This window comes from Cynocephalus volans, chromosome 9 (assembly GCF_027409185.1).
Source record: "Cynocephalus volans isolate mCynVol1 chromosome 9, mCynVol1.pri, whole genome shotgun sequence".
In the NCBI taxonomy this organism is placed as follows: Eukaryota; Metazoa; Chordata; class Mammalia; order Dermoptera; family Cynocephalidae; genus Cynocephalus; species Cynocephalus volans.
In genome coordinates this window covers 99006243-99030222 of record NC_084468.1, presented here as the reverse complement: position 1 = coordinate 99030222, position 23980 = coordinate 99006243, and the positions used below count along the sequence as shown (strand labels likewise).

Below are 23980 nucleotides of genomic sequence, written 5' to 3'. Positions count from 1 at the left end.
AATTTAAAGATTACATTCTAGAGACGATGCTAATTTGCCATAGTAAAACTACTCAATTTGTTTTCAATAATATTTTTTAATATATTTTAAATTTAAGGAATAATAATTTTCTTCAAGTGTATCATATTGTGTATGCAGTACCGACCACAATAATAATTGAACTTTTTTCTTTTTAATTAGAATTGAGTTAAACTTAACACATTGCTGAACAGAAGAGTAAAGCATATATGTTAAGACAAAAAATAGTAGCCTGAATTTAGAACTTTGGCACAAATTAAATACTCCATGGATGATAAAAGCACAGACTCATTATCATATACATATTTAATTTATTACCCCCTGCAATGCTGCTATAGTTTATATTAATTTTATTTTGTTTCTTGGAGGTAAGCATTTGCTCACAGAACAAAACCTTATTAAAAAGTTTTCAACCTTCAATTTTGGTAACATTCAGGGAGAAGGAAGAGAGGAAAGAAATATAAAAGTGGAATTGGAGGCTCAGAGAACTTTCTTCGGAGAACTTAACTGTGGATCTCACCACATAGATTTCATTCTAATCTATAACATCATAAGAGAAGGCTAAATATTTAGAATAGTTTAAGTACTTCAACTAATTCTATGAAAAGAAAACCCATATTAAAATTTAGTAGCTTCATTTTTCATCATTTATTTACCAATGCTAATTACTTTAATTATGGGAAATTTTAAAACTTTAAATTTTTTTCTCAAATTGAGTTTCATCAACATATTGAATAATCTCACAATTATCTGATTTCTAAAGTGGTCATAATGTCTTGATTAGTAATTAATTTTTGCAAATTAGGGCTACCAACTGGTTGAGGGGATGTGCCTTCTTTAAGCATATTCATACACATGTACATGAGGCTGCACAAGTTATTTTGTGATACAACATAGAAAATCAAATGGCAATCAACCATACAGCCCTGAAAGACATTATTTTTTTTAAAGAATGATATACTAAAAGGGAAAATATAAAGGTTTGTTCATATGTATTTCTTGATAATCATTAGGGCCAGTGGTGAGGGTTTAAACAATTATATGTGTGTGTGTATGTGTGTAATGATCAAGAAAAAATAATTCTACTTATTTAAATGATTAATCAGGGAAGTAATAGTGTTACTTAATTTAAATGATTTTTTAAAAATTAAATAACAGATATATAATATTTCTAAGCTAAGATTCAAAACTCCACATAATTCATTTGCAAAAGCCTCATTTCTTTGTGGAAATCAGAGAGGGTTTTAATTTTCTGAGGATCACAGTGTAATATAGTTTCAATCAACGCAACGTACATAAAGGGGTATTTCTAGAACAAGACTAAAATGGTACAGAGGTCTAGAATGAAGAAGCCATAAGACAGCTGAGAATGCCAGCATGATGAGTTTCCCTAAATTACACACTAGAAATATGAAGTCTGTTTGGTGAGAAAAAGAACTCTAGTGTAAGGGTCACATCTTGTAAATGATTCTGCCTTCAAGAAAATAAAATAAAACAAACATAGATTTCCTTATTTTGGTATATTTCTCAGAAGTCCTGATGCAGAGAGATACAGTCTTACATTGTTACCCAAGCTTTGCCTGAAGATATTCACATACTACTCATGGACAAAATTAGTGTCTCAGGAAAAAAAGGCCCCAAATCATAAAAATCACACTGTATCTATGTGAGCAAGAGTGTGAAATCTGTGTGCTGAATAGAGAACTTGAAATCATTTCATACTGGGCAGTTGTGTTTTCCAGGTATATGCAAGAAACGTGGTCTCATTAATAGTAATTTCTTGGGATTCTTTTTTTCTAACTAACGAGAATAAGCTGTCAGAGTTATTGCAATTGGCTCCATAAAAAGTTTTTTCTCAAAGGGACTAGAAATGGATTTAATAGATTTTAATGTCCCTTCCCTCCAATCCAGCATAGAAGGGAGTTCATGTTCATTTCATCTAAAGTCTTGATTATCCAGAAAGGAAGCCATATTAGACATTAAAAACTATCAAGAGAGCTTCTGGGTTACAAACATCAGCTCGTCACCTTCGCTCCATGCCTGGAGTTTTAAAATTTTATCAGTGAGGCCACAAAATATAAAATAGGAAAAACAAAGCCTGCATACTGTGATCGGAAGAGGTGAAGAGAGCATAATATGTCTCAATGGAACTTTCTTCTTCTCCTCTCCCGTGCCACCTGCTCCCAACCTTTTGGTATCTCCTGACACTTTTTCTCCAAGCTCAAGAGCTTCTGGAGCATCACTTAAAAATCATTGTTCTGGACAATCATTGAACTTGCTCCTTAATCTGCCCAAGCCAAAATGAGAAGGAGAATTCCAAGCGTGTTCTGCTTGTTAGGTGGGCATGCCTAGGAAGGGAAAATGATGTTCTCAGAGTTCCTGCGCACTCCAGCTGCTTCTTACAAATGTCCTGAACTTTATAACTGGATTGATTTTGAACATTCTATTCAATTGTTGCCTTAATCATGGTCTCACAACCATGTGTCATAACGTGTGCGTCAATACGAACAGCTTTGAAACTAACATATTCCAAATAAAATTGTGATAACACAGATAGTTAAGAATTATTTCCGATGGTTAAAAATTGGTCCTTTAAGGAATTGTATTGGATCCTCACAAAAATAAAATATAGATGAAAAAAGATGGGTAGAATTTACGGTCATTTAGTTTTAGAATGGTATAAAGTTCCCCAAAGCTAGAGGATAGCAAATTGACAGAAGCATAATTTCATGTAAAAACAAATTGACACGAATCCAAAATGAAGGTATAAACTCATAGAACTATGTGCACAAGCCTCAGTCATTTGTTCATTTGTAGATTATAATAGAAACATGAACATTCTTAGCATATTTTAGATAAGGTAATGAATATAAATCTTTTTCATATTTTTTATATTCATCCTTGGCAGATGAATATAAAAAATATGAACATTAAGATCAAACAACTTCAGACTTTAGGGCTGACAGTCTTACCTCTGTAGCAGTGCTCTGATTAGCTCCATTTTCCAGCAAATATTTTACAACATCGATGTGGTTCTCTTGGGCAGCCATGTATAAAGGAGTAAAGCCATTCTGAGGACAAATAATAAAAAAGACATCCTCAGGCATTTCTGAAAGTTTAAACCAGGGAAGAATACAACGTAAGAAAAGAGAGAACACTCTGAGGTAAACCTTTGAAATGGTGAATCTATGTAAAAAAACCTTTACCCTGAAGAAATCATACAAATATTTACCATAAAACTAGACAAAATCACAGTGAACCAATTTTCACAATTCCTGAAGGAATGAGGAGAAAGATATAAGGAAAAAATATTTCCCTCATCTCCTGTCTTCATTTTAGTACCAGAGATTCACATTTCTCATCATCTAACACTTTGTTAAACTAGACATCTTAATATCTTTAGTATATTTAGTATCTTAATATCTACGTAATTCTAAAATATATAGAAGGCTCACTATATGTAGTATCTATATAAAATAATGTCTATATAATATCTTCTGTATTTACCAATTCATAATCTATTTAAATAGACCACCATTATCTTGAATATACACAGTTTAGTTAGCACCCTTAGTGTATAAATTATTACTCATACCAGAATAGGCTAGGATTGATGACAAATTTGATTGAAAATTAAAAGCCTATATCTCAACGTTCTGATTATGGTAGCGTGGCTTATATTGAACACGTTTATATTATTTTTTAAAAGCCATTCTGAAATTTTATCATTCATTCTCACACTCATTTACTCAATTATCTGCTAAAATTCAGCCATTGTGGCTGGACCATCGCTGAGATACAGTGATAAATAAGACTGACACATGCACCCCCATGGAACACATGCTGTGGTAATATTATAACATTATTATATAGTCATAGATAAAAATTTACTGAAATTTTATAAGTTCACTAATTGTAAATTGGCATTTTTATTAGTGCCTTAGGAATATGTAATACATAATTAAAATTAAAGAATAAAACCACAGAACTTCATAAAAAAGGAAACCTGTGAAATAATTCACAAACTCTTAAAATCTATCAGTTCTCTCAAACCATGTCATAGTCTTAAACATAGATAAGTAATAAGTTAATAAGAATAAATAAAAACACAGATGAGAGTTAAGGGATTTTTAAAAACTTAAGAGAAAAATGTTTTTTTTCAAAATACTTTTTTTTGAAATAAAAATTCTTCTATATACATTGTATAAGTGTGGAGATATTATTCAAAATGGCCAAGATCCAGCAAAATGTAAGTACAGAGTATGCAAGCAAAACAAGTAATTTTAAATTCGATTACAGGAGAAAATCTGCAGACTTCAAACGGTGGAGGAAAATTCAAAACTAAAAAAGAAATATTATAAGAGGAATGAATTAACAATGTTGTAAGATTCAGGAATAACTTACTAGCTGGATAGCATATTTTTAAAAACACAGCAAGCAAGTGAAATCTTTCGTATTTTAAGAATACTGAAGAGGTGGCGGAAGGATGGAATTAGAGATTCAAAGGAAGGGAAAGCCAGTAGGGGTGGTTAAAAACAGTGAGTGGGCATGGAACGGGGCTCTTTCATGACAAGTAAAAGGCAGGGATGCAAAAAGAGAAAAAGAACTTTTAACAGAGTAAAACAATTTGCTAACATGCATTCCTCTAATACAATCTTATAGACAGATCAGGAGAAAGGGAAATAAATGTGATTGCCAGAGCAGTGGGGGAAAGAAGATATACCACCCTTAGGCTCCTGCCCTGGGTCCTGAGCTTCAGAGGGACTCCTCTGGCTGAGCAGGGCAGGGAATCCTGGGGGACAAGGGGACATATCCACCATGACCCCACAGCTCCCCAACTTCTAGATCATGCACTAGACACCTGGCTTCCCAGAATCTCTTCCTAAGCATTCACAAGTGTGGTTCCAAGGCTCGCTCAGGCTTTTTCCTCGGTTTCATCTTCCCAAGAGTCTGGTGGAACGTATACCCATTGGTAGGCTGAATAATGGCACCCACATATGTCCACCCTTTAATCTCTGGAACCTATAAATGTTACCTTAAATGGAAAAAGGAACTTTGTAGGTGTGATTAAATTAAAGATCTTGAGATGGAGAGATTATCCTAAATTATCCAAGCCGGCTTCCCGTAACCACAAGGGCCTTTGTAAGGGGGCAGCCGGAGGTCAGAGAGGAGAGAAGGTGCTACATTACTGGCTTTAAAGATGGAGGAAGAGGCCAAGATCCAAGGAACGCAGCTCTAGAAACTGGAAAAGGGAAGGAAATGGATCCTCACCGAGAGCCTCCAGAAGGAAACAGCAATGCCAACATCTTGGTTTTAGCCCTAAAAGACTAATTTTCAAAACTATAAAATAATAAACTTGTGTTGTTTTAAACCACTGAATTTGCTATAATTTGTAACAGCAGGAACAGGAATCTAATACACAACCTTTGAGTTGTTTGCCAAGGAGGATGGAAGTAGAAGATAAACAACATGTGCAGGTTGGGGGTCGACACCTTTACATGAGATGTTCCTGTGGTGTGCATGGAGCCAGGGGTGGGAAGAGAAGGGCTGGATGTAGGCCAGGGTCCCAGGATTGTCACTCTCACCACAGTCCTGTGTGGAGTTGGGAATTTATCCTGTACATGAGTGGTCCTCAGCCTGGCTGTGTGAATGAGTGGTCCTCAACCTGGCTGTGTGAAGGAATCTCCTGGAAAAACTGTTAATAATGCCTAGGTACCACCCTGCACCTACTGAATTGGATTCTCCATGTGCAAAGCCCAAGCACGTGCATTTATTAAAAAGGTCATTTTTTGGAATTGCCTTAAGATGTTTCTCATGTGATGCAGAACAGTTGAATGGTTGTGGGTAGAGTATCACGATCACATCTGTATTTCAGAGAGCTCACTGTGGTGACAACAGACGTCTTGGTTTGGAGTAGCAGAAGACAAGAATGGAAGTAGGGGCTTAATTAGCTTTTGCAGTATAGATGGTAGTCAACACTTTTCCCCCAAAATATGTACAATTAATTGTGCTTCAATAAAAAAAAATTTTTTTTTAAACATGCAGGAAACTTGAGCCAAGGTAACACCTTCCTCAGGAGATGGGGGAGCTGTTTACTGTTACCAAATGTGTGAAGTAAGGCAATAAAGATTTACTACAGGTCCTAAACGTGGAAATTATCCTTTCTTAACTTGCTGCTATTTAACAAGAAATAACCCATCAGGGAATGTGAAACACACCTCAGGGTAATTAGGACAGGGCTTGGCAGCACTTTAACACCATTGTAAACTTTATAGGGAAGCATTTCTCTTCACACATAATGACTTAACAATGCAGCATTACCGGCCACTGTGTACATGTATCCAGGTGCTTTCCAATATATTATGTCTCTGTGTTTTTCTAAAATAGTCTGGTTGAAGGTAAGCATGAAAGTGTGTGCATTTTTCTCCTTGTTTGTATAAAAAAGTCAAAAATATCCACAGCCCAGGCTGACACTTGGTGGTGCAGCAATACCAGTTGTTACAGTAGTTCCGGTGTGACCAATAGGTGCTCTGGCAACTAGTTATTAAATATTTTGAACGTTACCCCTGTCCATAGAAAATTATTAATCATTTCCCATTCACTTATATTTATTTAACAAAAATGTGTTTGGTGACTCTTCACTGTTGGGCATTGTGTTCAGTTTTAGTGGTTTAGAGACAAAAGACAAGGTCCCTGTTTATAGGAACTGACAGCCCACAGCCTGAGATGGACAAGTTAGCAAACTGTTGTATTACAGTTCATTGAACATATACATAATTAGCTTATTTTTTAAAATTATGTGTTAGTGATAAAGAGAACATAGATGAAGGACACAGAACTCAATCAAATAAGGAAATTATGTCTGAAGAAAGTCACTGGGAATGACGGATGGAAGACACAGGGAGAGACTCAGTTTGAAATGAGTCATGAAAACACTGAAGTTAGACACAGAAACAGAAAAGGTATTTCCAATAGAGGAAACACCATGAGACAGGAAAATACAAGACATATGGGGACCTGCAAATAATTCAGTGTTAGTGGGGAGAGAGGCTGAGATAGGCAGGGATCAGTTCTTATCTGCCTTGCTGAGTCTGAATTTTATTCTGTAAGCCTTGGAAGTCACTGGGTTTTATTTATTTATTTATTTTTTTTTTGTCATTTTTTCGTGACCGGCACTCAGCCAGTGAGTGCACCAGTCATTCTTATATAGGATCCGAACCCGCGGCGGGAGCGTCGCCGCGCTCCCAGCGCAGCACTCTACCAAGGGCGCCACGGGCTCGGCCCAAGTCACTGGGTTTTAAAAAGGGGGTTGGCAGGGACACATCTGCATTTTAACTCTTTACTTCGCCAGAAAGGGGGAGAATAAATTGGAAAGTGGCCAGACTATAGTCCAGAAGATTGGGAAGAAAGTTTTTATAATAGTCCTGATGAGAAGTGAGAATTAGAAATATCAATATAATTTTGGTATTTTAAAATGTAATTTAATATTCATGTATTTATATCTACTTCACGATTAGAAGTGGTTTCAGTCTGTATTATTCATTAGTCACTGATAATAGTTTTCGAATTTATTAAATAGTTATAATGCTTCCAGAAATCATGCTGTATTTTAGAGAATTCAAACACTTAAAATATTTCAAAATTTTTTTTCCTATTTACATTAGTATGTAACTATGAACCAGTAATCAGGTTTTAGCCATTTGTGAGAATTTCTTTTGGTAATCAGATTATCTTGGCAAATTAAATGAACACGAGCTAATATTTATATATCTATCAAATGTAGATTTACTGAAGCTTCAAAAACATCTTTAAAGCAAGTAAATTTATTCATATTTATATGTCATTTCAAATAAATTATACAGAGATAATGTCAGCATGCAAAGTAATGAATGGTTAAACATCAATATTTTGGACAAGGATCAAAACTCTAAGAACTATCATTGCTACCAATTTTTTAGAATCTTAACTTTTCAGGCTTAATTTTGTCAGCACATATAACTTCAATCCTCCCTTACATAAATAAAGATTCATCAGCTGGATGACTTGAAATGACTGATTATATAAAATTACTTTTATATTAATATAACAGTCAATGTTACCATTCAATTTAAAGAGATTTTGATATGATATATCATTGTTTTCATTAGTTTCAATAAATTTTTTGATTTCCTGTTTGATTTCTTCTTGGACCCATATGTCATTAAGTAGAATGCTATTTAATTTCCATGTGTTTGTACAGTTTCCAGAATTTCATTTGTTATTGATTTCTAATTTTAATCCATTGTTATCTGAAAAAAATACATGGGATAATTCCACTGTTTTTGAATTTGTTGAGACTTGATTTGTGACCTAACATGTGATCTATTCTGGAGAATGATCCATGTGCTGATGAGAAGAATGAATATTCTGAGGTTGCTGGATGGAATGTTCTGTAGATATCTGCCAACTCCATTTGGTCTAGAGTGTTGTTCAGATCTTGTGTTTTCTCTGCTGATTCTTTGCCTAGATGATCTGTCCAATATTGATAGTGGATACGGAAAATGTGGTATATCTACACAATGGAATACTACTCTGCTGTAAAAAAAAAAAAATGAAATACTGCCATTTGCAAGAACATGGAAGGACCTAGAGAGAATTATATTAAGTGAAACAAGTCAGGCACAGACAGAGAAATATCACATGTTCTCACTTATTTGTGGGAGCTAAAAATAAATAAATACATAAACAACTGAGGGGGGGAGGTAAGACGACACAACAATTACAATTCCTCGAAGTTGATACAACAAGTGAACAGAAAGGACATGGTTGGGAGGGAGGGAGGAAAGGGAGGTGGGAGGTAGGTTTTGGTAAAGGGCTACAATAATCAACCACATTGTATATTGACAAAATAAAATAAAATTGTAAAAATAAATAGATTGGGGGGGGCGCTCTGGCCAATACAGGAATCTGAACCCTTGACCTTGGCCATGCTCTACCAAATGAGCTAACTGGCCAGCCCAAGTCTTTTTGATGGCACCAGGTTTGCTCTAAAAATTTTCACCTAGGCACTGGTTTCAGTCTGTATTATTTATTAGTCATTGATAATAGTTTTCAGATTTATTACATATTTATAATGCTTGTTTTTTACAAATCTAGAAGTTATGCTGTATTTTAGAGAATTCAGTCACTTAATTTTTAACATCTACTATGTTCTCATCTTGTAACAAATATGAGGGGTACTTCTAAGAGTTCATGGAAAAATGGAGTTGAAAGAAAATATGAATATTTCCATGAGCAATTTGAAGACCCCTTGCGTTTATATAGTATTGTTCCTGCCCTCAAGAGCAGAAGGCACAGAATACATCTATATAGAATCATTTATAGCTCAACATATATTATAATTGCCAGAAGAGAAGCATGAATAAAATACTGTCCTAGCAGTAAAGACTGAGAAATTAATATCAGGAAGAAGATGCACTCTGGCCCAAGAACACAGATCTGGGAGGAAATTAGGATGTCTTAATGAAATCAAGACGGCAGATCCAGAGAAAAGAAAACGTTCTTCACTGTTATTTCCCTGTTCCATTTTCCCTGTCTCTCAGGAGGTGGGGTGTTTGTAGGGGAAGTGTGAGTGTTTTTGCTGCAGGTAAGTATTTTATTTGGGGAATTCTGTTCTCTAAGCCTAATGATAAGTTTAGTAAACAGTAAAGAACAGTAAGTGAAATTACTAAACATGAGTAAAAGCCAGTTCAAGAATGCTTCTTGAAAAGAATTATGACAGGTCTTAAAATTTTTTAAATTCAAAGCTCTCTTAGCCAGGTGGTAACACAGGAAACTGCAATTCATATATATATATATGAATATATTTCATATATGAGTATATGAAATATATATATATATATTACCACCCAGCTAAAGATACACCTTAGGTAATTTCATTGATCAAGCATAAGCTAAATCACATTCTTTGAAATATACCACAAGAGTAGAAACTGATTATGGGAGTTTCAAGTGTGCATAAATTAGTATCTCTGTAACTAGTCATTGTTATTTTATTTGTTCTTAGTTTCAGTCCTATTTTGCTAAACTTAAGTATATTTCAATAACTAAAATAAACTGCCCTATTTCCCGGGATGAAAGATGAAAATGTTACAGCTGAAAGGGAAGTCATCATTTTACAGTTGAGGAATTTTTAACCCAGAGATCAAGTGACCACCAAGTGGACTGGCCAGTTACAGAGATTAAGGAGAGAAGAGGGGGTGAGTGGATTTGGCAGATGCAGAAATGCTTGAAATCTCTTTCTTTATTCTTTTCACCTTCTAGGTCTTAACAGAAGTGTCACTCTCTGGGAGAGGTTGTATTTAGTGCCTATAACAATGCTTAGCACATAGTAGGTGTTCAATAAATATTTGCTAAATGACTGAATGAATAAAGTAGAACAGAATTCAAACTCCTTTTAATGCCTGTGGTTGTTTTAACATATGTCAGCAAATTCTTTGACACTCCTCCCTTCAAAAAGTAGAGCCTAATTTTCCTCTTTTTGTATGTATGACATCTTAGTAGTTTGCTTCTTAATGTAATGATTTTAGGGGAACTGATCGTGTGTGACTTCTAAGGTTAGAGTTTAAAAGTCCTTGCCCTTCTGCCTTGCTCTTTTTTTTGTTTGGATCACCTGCTCTGGAGGAAATGAGCTGCCACGTTATGATGACCCTCATGCAGCCTATGAGGAGATTCACATGAGAAGGAACTGAGATCTCCCACCAACAACTAGCACCAACTTGCCAACCATGTGAAAAAAACACCTTGGGAGTGAGTCCTCCAGCCCCAGAAGTCTTCAGATGACGTTATCCCTGGTCAACATCTTCACTACAGTCTCCTGAGAGATTCTGAGCCACAACTGCACAGCTAAGCCACCACTGTGTTCCTGGTCCACAGAAACTGTGATGATCATAAATGTTTATTGCTATTTTAAGCCACCATGTTTGGGGATAATTTTTTATGCAGCAAACTTAACCAACATAATGTCCAATAATGTTTTGGCTTTCGCCTGCTTTGTCAATCATACGTCTTATACGTCTTACCCTATATTGTTCCCTTTCTCGTTAGGAAGGAAACTCATATCCCAGACAGTTATTTAAAAATTTTGCAATCATATAGCTTTTCAAATGCTATCTAACCTAGAAACCCTAAAAATAAAACATTAAGTAGGATGCTCTGTTTGAAGTTGGCTGAGTTATAACTATTCAGCAATGTCTTCCTCATCCCCAAACTACAAGGACAATGCTTTTTAAAATGTGTTGTGTTCCAGGGAAGTACATCAGAGATCCTTCTTGAAAATGTTGAGTTCTAGGAGTGATCAGCATTTGAAAGCACTATGAAAAAGCAGCTATCGTCATGTGTTACCTTGCTTTATAGTGATTTACAGTCAGAAAAGATGAGGTCTTTGCATTAATAAGAAGAAAAGATGGAGTAGGTAGCTTGTGTATGTTTGCCTAGATGAAGCAATGTACAGTCTAAGAGAGTTTGAAAGCTACAGCTCTAAATCTTTATAATACCCTTAACTCCATGTGTTATTTGTCAGTTTTCTCAGAGTATTACATATCCTCTTTATATCTACTGGAAAACAAAGTCAACAAATTACATAATCAACTCCAACAGAAGAAAACAGGAATGCTTATACATAGCTCTGGGTGTGAACTTAGTAAAAGTAGAATTCCTCTTCTGAAGAAGCCTCCTGTCTTTTGCAGGCAGATCGGTGTCAAGATTTAGGTTTCTTCACAGAGCAGAATTCTTTAGCAGCCTTAACCATGACATGCTGGGAGGCTCTTCACCAGAAACCAGTTAGCAGCACCAGTCGGGAATTACTACTCTAGTTACCATCCCAAATACTAAGCATCATCTTCTTCCTTTGAACTGGCATTATGAGGGAGAAGATTGGAAGGTGTTCCCGCATTGAGGTCACACGCCTCCTTCCGGGGCAGAGAACTAGCCCCGACCCCACCCACATACGCATATGTAATCTGTTGAAAACATTCGCCTGGACAGGAGAGATAAAGGTGGTGCCTGAGGGAAGCCGCTGGGGAGTGGCCAAGGAAAGACAGTTTAAAATCATTGCATAAAAGATATTTCCGCGCTCGCTCGTGCTCACCGCGTGATTGCAATAGCAAAGCATTAGAGTAATCACATGACCTTTAAGATGATAGGTTGAAGTTAGGAAATCCCCTTGCCATATGCTTATAAAAGCAGGTGCTTGTGTGGAAATAAACGGAACTGCTTGACGGAACCCTGTCACGTCTGAGTGTCTCTCTGTGGGCTGAATAGGCGGGCAGCAGACTCACCTTCCTCCCGGGCTCTCCTGGCCACTAGGGTGGCAGGAGTCATCCTACTGGTTCCCTCTCTTGCTCATCCCGTGGCGGGGGGATAAAAGGGGCTACTAGCAGGTTCGGGGCCTGCTGCCCCTGAGCCCCTGCAGGAAGGCATCCCAAAATTATCACCAAACTTTAAGGTCAGGATGATTCAAATTATTTCCCTAAATATATTGTAAACGCACAGTTGCAAAGGGTGTAAAAAAACCAATGCGTATTAACTGTAGTTGCAAAAATAAAGATTACTCATGTACTCTGGGGATATACTTAGGAAAAAAGAACAAAAGATACAATTATATACTTGTGTGGTAATTGAGAAGACACTTTATTAATTAAAAATGTCATGAATTTTCTCATGCAATCTGAACTTGACAATTCTTAGGCAGGGTTAGGATATTATGAGTTATTTTAACCACCTTCCTCTCTCCAAAGTACTCTTTAAAAGATTATAGCTAAATTACCAAGTGATATGAAAATGATTGATGTCCTAAATCTTTCTAGGGAGGTTAAACTTTATCAAGTGTCTCCTATGTCGTCTTGTTTCATTCCCACAACTGCACTTTTAGGCCTCTCCTATGGATGAAACTGTGGCTCATAGTCATTCACCCAAGGACACACCCAAATGGTGCAGGCACGATCTGAACCCTAGAGAACTCCAAACTCAGTGCTCCTCCACTTCTCTCAGCTGTCCCCTTCAACCACGACAGTTAGCCTTCTCTTATTGTCTCTAAGCCTTTCCACTAGCGATAAGCAGAAAAACTCTGCCCAGTGACATTATGGAATTGTCATGACCTGCTTGATGAAGAATTTCCAAGTGTTCTTTTAGGCATAAGAAGTCTTCCAGTTTTCATTTCCAATGGGTAATAAATTTGGGTGCTGCTAGTGAGGAGAGAGAAGGCTAAATACTTCATATTTATTTAACCCTACAGTCCACTGACACAGGTAATGTATCTTCATATGACTCAAGGAAATTAACATTCACAGGGATGAAGAAGCATGCCTAAAGTTTCACATTACTTACAGCATGGAGCTGGGATTTGAATTCACGTGTACCTAATTCTAAAGCCCATTCTCTTTCTACTACACTATTCTGCCATGTACTTTAATAAAAAATTTGACAGATGATACTATATCACGTCAGGGTATTCCTAGCAATCAGAAACACCATTGAAAATACTGTGTTTCCAGGTCTCTAACATGAACCCTGCTATCAGCTGCTCATGGATAAATTACCAAGAAAACATTTAAATTATTTTACATATTTCAAGTTTCTCACCCTAGTGCATCCTATAAATCAACCTAAACTAATCTTCCTAATATGTACTTTAACAAACTACTTTTCCACATTGTTATTTTACCAACTGTGATTGGAGATCAGATTTCGTAGACAATGACTGAAGATTAAGACCTTTTATACCCTTGTCCCATCTTACTCAGCAAGTCACATTAAAAACAAACCTTTATTACAGATTCAGATATAATTCCAGACCAGCCTGTCTCACCAGTACAGTAGTCCCCCGCATTTGCAGTTTTGCTTTCAGTGATTTCAGTCACCCTCTGTCAATTGCAGTATGAAAATATTACAGTATTTTGACAGAGAGAGGGAGAGAACATGTTCACATAACTTTTACTATAGTATTGTTTTTTTAATTTTATTATTGTTGTTTTATTTTATTATTATTGTTGTTTATCTCTTACTGTGCCTAATTTATGAATTAAACTTATCATAGGTGTGTGTGTGTGTGTGTGTAGGAAAAAACATGGTATATATAGAGTTCGGTACTATCTGCAGTTTGAGGCATCCACTGGGGGGTCTTGGAACATATTCCCCTCAGATAAGGGGGTACTACTCAATTTCTACACTCGCCATGCTCAGTTCTACCTTCTAACATCATTGTAACTAATCTTTGCATCTGGAAAGTCTTCCCTTTCATTTTCCTATCTGTAGACCTTATCTACATTTTAATGCCTGACTCAAGAGCTCTTTGAATTTTTCATTAATTGAGTTTAGCCAGTTCCAATCTTCCCCTCTGGTATATAGTTAGTTCCATACAATTCAATAGCAAATCATATATATATATATATTTTGTTGTTTACCTTTGTTTCTTGTGTGCTCATTTTGACTTTGCATGTAGCCTGTACACTTTTTGAGAGCACTTCCTGTCTGATACTTGTTTGGAATCCTCCACAACAATCAGTACTGTGCTGAGTACACGGTATGCACCTAACAAATAGCTGTTAATTGACTAACACTTTACTCCTGGCTTTATTTTCCTCAGTTCCTGTCAGTTAAAAACAATTTACATTCACGCCTTTCTCCTTCATTCAACTTTTAAATTTAAGAGTTGACTTACCATCACTTCATTCTTCAAAAAGTTGAGATGGCTAGTAATGTTTTATTTACTCTCATATAACTCCAAAGTGATTTTATCTCTATGTTTCATTTTGCATAAATGAATAAAAACCTCATTAAAACTGTTAAGCTATGATAGCATAATTATGTCGTTTATGTCTTTGGATTTGTAAATGAAAAATGAGAAAGCAAATGCATTTTTAAAAATCACAGAGAAAGGAAATGAATTTCAAAACAAACAAAAATTAAAAACAAAGAAAACATAAATATTTTGAATGGAATGTCCAAGCTACAGTAGTGGGTATTTTTTGATGCCTGTCCACAATCCTTCCCCTTTCCTGGAAGCATCCTGGTTTTTCATTAGAGTATCTATGCTTTCTCACACAGTTCAGTAACCCAATGAAGCTGAATCCTCCCCACCTTCTAGATCCAAGCAGGTCATCAAATACGTAAGCCAATTAGCATATTACATTCTTTTTGACACAATGACTGATTCAGGTTTGGTCAAGAGAATTAAGCTGGTCCAATCAATCAAATTCAGGATTCTCTTTTGAAAAGCTGGGGCAAACATGTTCCCTTTCTTTGACTTTCTTTAAACATGGAAAAGTGTGGCTCCAATCTTAGGTCCACAAGGAGATCCAGACTAGAATAAAACTGGCACCACAGAAACTATAGCAAAGAGGAAGAAACAATCTGAATCCTTGGTTATGAATGAGCCACCAGCAGGGAGGAGTCTAGGAGCTCACCCTACCTATTTAAATTTCCTGTTTAGGAAATCGAAGAAATCCCTTTTTTTATTTACCCAAGTATGAGGTGAGTTTTCTTATTTGCAATTGAAGGCATTTTAGTTGACATAGCATCTATACCAAAATACAGTTTATAGTATTGCCGTTAGTTTAACATAAAGCATTTTCTAGCAAATCTGAAGAGTATCACAAAACACACCACAGAAATAATAATATGAAAAGTATAATTTTCTATTATTAGGATTAAAATATATTATTCAGTGACCCCAGGACACATCTGCAGAGAAAATCTAAAATAGGTTTTCAGGAATGAGGTTAAACTGCATTTTCAGTAAAGAAGCAAATTTGCTCTTCCAAGTGATGAGACTTTAAAATACTTTTTTCTGTACGAATGGAAAACACAAAATAAGTTATTCAGTGGTAGGTTTCTTCCACAGTTATTTTTGCATATATAATGCGAACTTTTATTTAAGTTGTCAACAGAAATGCTAAGTTTATCTTGCATTAAATGTTTTTCACTGTGTCACACAAAATTTTATAATAGTGTAGACAAATGCCTTTATGTTCCATATGTAATAAATCATTTTAATAATAAAAAAGAAAATAAAATTTTGCAGATGCTGTACCCTGACAAGTTGTTATAGAAGGAATAAAAATGGCCAAACATCAGAGATGAAACTTTAGCATAATGTTAATGAATATTTGGATATTGAAATTTGGTAGTAATTAATTCCCCGATACATTTTCTTTAAAAAGTTTTTCTAGATTTCCGAATTGTTGAACAACATGGATTTCTAGGTTCAGATCTTCAGTATGTAGTACAATTTACTTGTCATGTAGCAACTGCTTTAAAAATGTTCATTACTGAGCAGTTTCACAAATGACACACTAACTTAGAAACGAGAGAAAATGTGTTTCCAAAAGTAAAAATATTGACTACTCTGTATAGGTTCACGACATCGAGAAAATTAAGTCAATAACAATCACCGTAGGGTGCTTTTATTTTCCTGCAGCAGAGCAAAAGCCATAAACCTGAAACAATTATTTTGAATTAAGACACAGTACTAATTTAATTGGTTATTGTTTTATTATTTGGGGGTTGATTAAATACAATAAGAATCGAAGAATCTTTACTCTCCAGATCAAAATACTGAGAATAAAGCTATAACTCTTTCACTTCTCTTGTACATTATACCAAAAACAAATTTTAATGAATGATTGCCAAATAGGTTTCTTATTTTTATCCAATTATCTTTGAGAAAACAAAATGCTGTTCCAAGTCTTTAAAAAGCATATCTAACATCAAAACACTATATGGTTCATTTAGATCAACTCATCTAAAAGCCACATTTCTTATACTCCTGTTAACGGCAGCTAGTAGCCTCGACTTTGTTAATAAGTATAGAAGGTAATAGTGTAGCATTTTTTATTGCCTGAGACATATATCCAGAAAGTCTAAATCTTTAATAAATGAAATTACTGATTCCTTCAGTAATGTTGATCATTTTTGCCATTTAATGATTACTAATTAAATGAATAACATATTTTGCATGTCAATTCAAAAATTAAAACATAAGTCTAAGGGCATGCAGACACACAAATACACTGACACATTCCACACAAATTAAACTTAAAAAAATTTTTTTCCAAAGTAAAAGTTTCATTTTCTTTGATTCCAAAATATTTGCTACAGGTTTTCTCAGTCACTTAAAAGTGGTCATAATTACAATGCTATTCTTACCCTATGTCTGATATTAACAGTTTTGGATATAAGCAAGGTCTCATTTCATATCATATATATGTATTATACCAATACAAATTAGAAGAGTAGAACAAGACCTGTTGATATAAATAGGCTCAGTAACATTTGAGCAGTTTAAGGACAATGGCAGCCTTAATATAGAACTCTTTCATTACTAAGTGTAGGTTTGTCTGTACTAACATATCCTTATCCAAGCTCTTTTAAAAGCTGCTAGGGAGTTAGAGCAGGCAGTGCTCCCAGGCAGTGCTGAGATCAACAAGAGAAATAAACCCCAAGTGATATACTCAATATTTAACAGCTGCTTAACACATTCTAGTTTACATCTTGCCAATGATAAAACCTCAAAGAATGAATATTTTCAAAAACTCATGTAGACAACACAGGGAACCATTCGGTCACATACCCAGATGTAGTGTACTTTGGAGGATTTAATTTATACTTTGAAATATACTCACATTCACAAAGGATTTAAAGTTATTTAAAATATTTTATATACACGCATAGTTAAAATATGTATGTAAAGGCAGGCCTAAACAAACTTTAGTTGTAGAGCTCCAGTGGTGGTAAGCAAAACCCAGAATGAAATAGACTGAACACTTGGATATGGGCAACCATAGAAAGAAGGGAAGTGTGATAGATGATGGGAGTTCTCATATTTCTGAGAAAAGGGAACTTGCTTTTTGTTTGTCATCTGGAATGTTGATTTCATACAAAGGACAGAGAGCACACAGAAGTTGGTTGTCTAAATATGCCTGAAGCTATTCATTGAAAGAATTCTCTCAGACACATATCTGTCAAGGGAAGAATCACCACCAAATGGAGGGTGAGTTCCCATCCAAGGGAACAAGCTCTGATGAGCATATGAGGTGACAAGTTCGATTCACTCTACTCATGAAAACTAGAGTATGACATACCCAAACTCAGACAGAGGCTACTTACAACCCTTTCCTTTAAAAAGTGTGTTTGATCTGCTTTAAAAAAAATCTGTTCTTGATCTCAAAGTATAAAAGCTATAATTTGGGTGCCAATAATTTTAAGGGAAGATGTTACTCCTCAGAGCTCATCCATAAAATGACGTAGGTATGTCCCACCCATTCCTTATCCTGTTGAAAGTCAGATCTTAAACAAAAATATATTCTGATTTTCCTGCCTGAATGTATTGGTTTCAAAATTGTAGTAGATTGAATTATCTCCCCCCAAACTCACTGGAGCTTGAATTGTGTACCCCAAGTTTTATGTACTAGAAACTTAGGCCCCACTGTGACTGTTAAGAGGGTGGGAAATCCTATTATGGTAATTGAAAGGTGGAGCCTTGAAGAGGTGACTGGATTGTAGCACCATGCTGTAGTGAATGGATTAAAAATGGTGGCCAGGGGCGTGGTTCGGAGGGCTTTAAAAGAAGAGTCTCTCTCTCTCTCTCTCTCTCTCTCTTTGTCTCTCTCTGTTCTTTCTGCTTCTACCATCTTGCAATGTGAGACCCCTGGGTTGCTGTTGCCACCACCAGACGGACTTTGGACTTCCCACCCTCAGACACTGTAATTAATAAATTTTATTTTCCTTATAAATCACCCAGTTCCAGGTATTTTGTTACAGGCAACAGGAACAGACTAATACAGAAAATGTACCTCTCCAAAACCGATCAAGTTGATCTGTTAGATGTGTTTTATGGAGCATGACTGACCCAAACAATAATTGTCATGGCCTCTGAGGTAATAATTGTTATTATGCTTTCAAATAATGGTAACTTAACAGTTCTAATTGTGTTCATGAGACATTACCATTCAACAGATTCTTTCCTTCTTATCTCTCTTTTGGCTATGGCCAGTAAATATTTGCCAATTTTTCTAAGTACAGAATCAAGTTGTTTAGATGTAAGCACCTTTAAAAGTCTAAAATTAGAATTTGATCTGTCAATAAATAATGCTTCCTCTTTGTGATGTTATAAACTGCTCTATGCACAGGCTTTGAGAAAGCTTTGATTGTCTGAGATTGTTAAGGATTCTGTAGCTTGGCCTCAAACAGTTCCTAAGTACAAAATCATAAGGTGACAATAAACTGCTAAATGGCTTATGGAGATTAATATTGTTTTAGTCATTTTTTCAGTAAATTGAAAGATTATGACAAATATTAGTAATGAAATAGTTTTACTAGAAATTGTTTGCTCCTCATGTAAGGTAGGAGAATAAGAGGCTGAGACTTGAAATATATCAGGAAAATGTCAGGAGAGTAACTTGGGTTAACAGTTAAAGAGAAAAAATAAAAATTTTCCAAGTAAGAAATCTTTTATTTTGGGCCTTCAAAATGTGCTTTTTATGTGTAAGAAGAGACAACACCTTCTTTCCTTACTTAGTCATATTTAAGTAAATTTGTTAAGTAAATACTTGGATTAAAAATGTGAGTTATGTCATTCTTGGTGGGAAGTAAACTAGTAGAGTCATTATAGAAAACAGTATGGAATTTCCTCAAAAAACTGAAAACAGAACTATCCTACGATCCAGCAATCTCACTACTGGGTATTTATCCAAAGGAAAAGAAAATAATGTACTGAACAGATAGCTGCACCCCCCTGTTTACTGAAGCACTATTCACAATAGCTAAGATAAGAATTGAACCAAAGTGCCCGTCAACAGATGAATGGATAAAGAAAATGTTGTATACATACACAATGGAATACTACTCAGTATTATACTCATGCCAACATGGATGAGCCTGGAAGACATTATGTTAAGTGAAATAAGTCAGACACAGGAAGATAAATACCGCATGTTCTCATTTATATGTGGGAGCTAAAAAAGTTGAGCTTGTAGAAGTAGAGAGCAGAATTATGGTTACTAGAGGCTGGGAAGAGTATGGGGAGGGAGGGAACAGGGAAAGGTTGATTGACAGATACAAACATAGCTAAATAGGAAGAATAAATTCCAGTGTGCTCTAGTAGTGCTAGGTGTCTATAATTAACACCAATTTATTGTATATTTTCAATTGGTTAAAGAGTTCAAATTTTCTTAATGCAAAGAAATTATGTTTGTGGTGATAAGTATGCTAATTACCGTTTTGAACATCATCCACTGTACACATTGTATCAAAATATCTATATGTATGCCATACATATGTACAACTAAGAAAATTAATTAATTTTAAAAATTAAAAAATGTAAGCTATGATAAAAATAACAGAAAATAGAAAAGTTACTTGTTACATAAAGAAAACACAAGAAAAAAGGTGTTTTTTGTTTGGTTGTTTTAACTACCAAAAGTTAACAAAGTACAGACTGTATTGTTGCATCCTCTGTGCCAGAACAGTGCTTGGCATATGGTATATGTCCCATAAATATATTTATTTTTCCTTTGGGCTGTTTGTAACAAGTGCTTTTTCTAATCATTCAGCTTCATGCCCCATGTTCTGAAACCATGCTAAACCAAAGAAAAGTTAATGTTGTTAATCACTAAAGATGAAACTTCTGTGTAATCTTTTCTCTACCCCCACCCCCAGATAATAATGATCTCTCAACTCCAATAATATATGATATTGTACTCAACTCCAAACCATTTATCACTTCTTCAATAACTTAAATAGACAATACACATATATCTAATAATTAGAATAGTAGCAACATTTATATTGTATTTATTACATGCCAGGCACTCTTCTAAGCAAGTTACATTTACTAACTCATATAATCTTTATATCAACCCTATGTAGTACACACTATTATCCCTATTTTACAGATGGGGAAAAGGCATCCCTGAGAGGCTAAGTAACAAGCCTGAGGCTACAGAAAAAGTAGGTGATAGAGTAGGGGTTCTTCATCACCAGACTATAGAGCCTTGCATGAAGTCTACATCTCTGCATGCAGTATTCCTGGATCAATTAAAGATTTGTCTTTGCCTTTCTTCTCTTATTCAAAGTAAAGTTGGATTTGCCCTGCTCCTGTGTTTATCTCTACTTAATAATGTCTTCATTTTGCTTTCCACTGAAAAGATACACTCTTGTTATTTTACATTTTAATAGCAAGGTTTTATTTTATCACTTATGTTCCCTGCTATTCGTGTCTTCAAGTCAGTATGTCATCTAATCTTAAAACTTTACAGTGACACAATTTAAAAGATTGTACCAAGTTATGTTTAGACAGCATACAGGAGAGTCTCCTGCACAATAGAGTTAATCAATGTCTTCTGGTGAAACTGTTGGTTCATATGTGTTTCAATTCCTGAAAATGGAAAAATTTAAAGGGCTGCTGTTTGCAAATGAAAACATCTGTACTTTCCGAGTGATATGATTTTGTGACCTTTAAAATGGTTAAATAAAAACTATTATCATTATTTCAGAAGAATAGAAAATATAGTTGAAGTTGGTCAAGCAAGCACAGTCTGATGAAGCTTTAACCAATGCTTCACAAATCTAATTTTATATAGGATATTTAAAGTCCTAGTCTACCATTCTTAAATATGAAACTTAGCACTTTGTTTTAGTGTTAACTTTTCCAGAGGATAATTCATTTCAGCCTTCAGACTGAAGAAAATCTTAGCCAAATTCCATGAAAGAACAACTCTGTGATATATAGTACAGAATTATGCAGGCATTGGGCTCTTAATAAATTAGTGAATGCAAAAATACTTTAATTTTTGAAAATATTTGTAGATTTTTTGGATCGCCTATTTAAATAACCATATCTCCTATATACAACAACATTTTTGTCTTTTTCTTTTCCATTCATATTCTTATCTCTTTCTCTCTTTTCATTGCCTTAGCTGTGGCTTGAGTGCAATGTTGAATAGTATCACTAAGAAGAATCTTTTTCTTGTTACTGGCTTTAATGAGAATACTGATGTTTTTAGTAGTTTTTGATGTATTTCCTCTGGAAGCAGCCTGATATTCCTAGCTGAGTAATTTTTTTTAATGCTATTAAATTTTAAATTAAGTCTATTAATTTAAATACATATTTAAATTCATCATTTAAAATATTAAAATATTAGATCAAAATTTGTATTATAGTGGATAACTACATTGATCCATAAAAGTACCGCCAATTAGTCCTTCTCAAAACTTATTTTTGAGACAGCTGCCCATATAGTATCTCCCCACAGAGTAGGTGTTGCATGGAACTTTATATTTAAAGAACACTAATCCATATAGATCAAGAACACTAAACATTTTTAAAATAACAATTTAAAGTTGTTTCTCTACACTTTCAAACTTGCAACTTTACCCTCATTAAAACCTGATACTAAGGTATACTAATATTATATAATAGACACTTCAAAAATCATTTTACCATTGTATTATAAGCAAAAGGACATATAATACATTTTAGATTTACGATATTCTATTTAGAATTTCCCACATTTGGAATTACCCTCTAAAAGTGACTTTCAAAAATAATATCAATTAAACCACATTTTGTTAGTTGAACTTCTATTTTCACCATTCAGAATATTTAAGATGAGAATTCTCATTCTTTTTTCCTTTAGTCTGAAGCTTCAAGTGTCTTTAGAATATCATTGTCTATGCTCTAACTGTCCTGACTATTAAATTAGTTAAAGGTCCACAGGCTTCTGTTTCTAGTATCTAATGCAATTTCATGTACCCAAATTGACAGTATTCTAGGGAGATTGCAAAACAAGCCAGTCACACAGACTGCCTTTATGTTCTCCACTGTGCAAAGAACAGGCAGCAGTGGGCATGCAGAATAGCTGGTCTTGCATGGATGCACCATCACTTAATTTGGTAATGACAACAGCTAACAGTCATTCAGCTCTTACAATTGCCAGACATTGTTTTAAGTGCTTTACATGGGTTAATCTCACAACAACCATTTGTGTGGGGTACTATTATAATCCTCCTATTACAGATGAGGACACTGAGGCACAGTTACTTGAGTAAAAAGTAAAAGAGTTGGCACTGGAACTCTGGATTTGACGACCTAGCTCCAGAGCTTGTATTCTCATCCATTTCAATATGCTGCCCACCTCGAACAATGTCAAAAGGGATCACTGCCAATTTTAAAGTCTTAAAAGACTTCTCTTCTTTTTCATGGCTTTAAAAGTAGAATTAAAGAATAGAAAGAATCAGAGGATTCCAATTATAACACATACATAGGTAGCTATAGTTAAAAGTATAACATATTTGTAAACAAATTTATATTTATCATGTTCAGATAATTATTGGGCAGTGCATCTCTTCCCAAGTAAGAAAGGAAATACATACTAAAGATATGGGTAATAATAACAACTTGAAAAAGAATTATTAGGAATTGCACCAAATATGGAGTCTTCGAAGAACTAAGACACAATACAGATTCTAATTTTCACCTTTCAAGAGTGATTATATAATTAGTCAATGTTCCAGATATAAAGAAAATCACTTTGGGTCTACAGGTAGTTACCTAAACTCTCAGTTTCCTCTCTATAAAATAGAGAAAGTAATGCTTTTTAGGGTTTTAGACATAGATACCTGGAAAAATCCCTTTAAGGAACAATAAAGATATAATCGCTTATAAAGCATCATAATAGAGTATAAAGAGAATTTTACTATGGAGAAAGGAGCTAAAAAATGACTACTTCTGAGGAAAGCCACAGCAGTTGGGAGTTGGGAAGGGAGAATCATACTTTTTGTTCCACATACTTTTGCATTATTCCAATTGTTAAAGAATACATCCATGTTACTTGTGAAGATGAGATCAACAAACAGACAGGCAGACAGGCAGACAGACAGATAAATACCTCAAACATGGAGTATTTTAACCAGCTATCAGAAGACA

General features: G+C 34.9%; 1 protein-coding gene across 4 annotated transcripts in view; it reads right to left on the bottom strand.

Moving 5' to 3' along the window:
• ANK2 (ankyrin 2) overlaps positions 1–23980 on the bottom strand; it is a 249644-nt gene that overhangs the window by 146861 nt on the left and 78803 nt on the right. For all 4 annotated transcript variants that reach the window (XM_063108814.1, XM_063108813.1, XM_063108815.1 and 1 more), the window contains exon 5: positions 2991–3089. In XM_063108814.1, coding sequence (XP_062964884.1) covers positions 2991–3089 — 99 coding nt within the window. The remainder of the gene's footprint in view (positions 1–2990; positions 3090–23980) is intronic.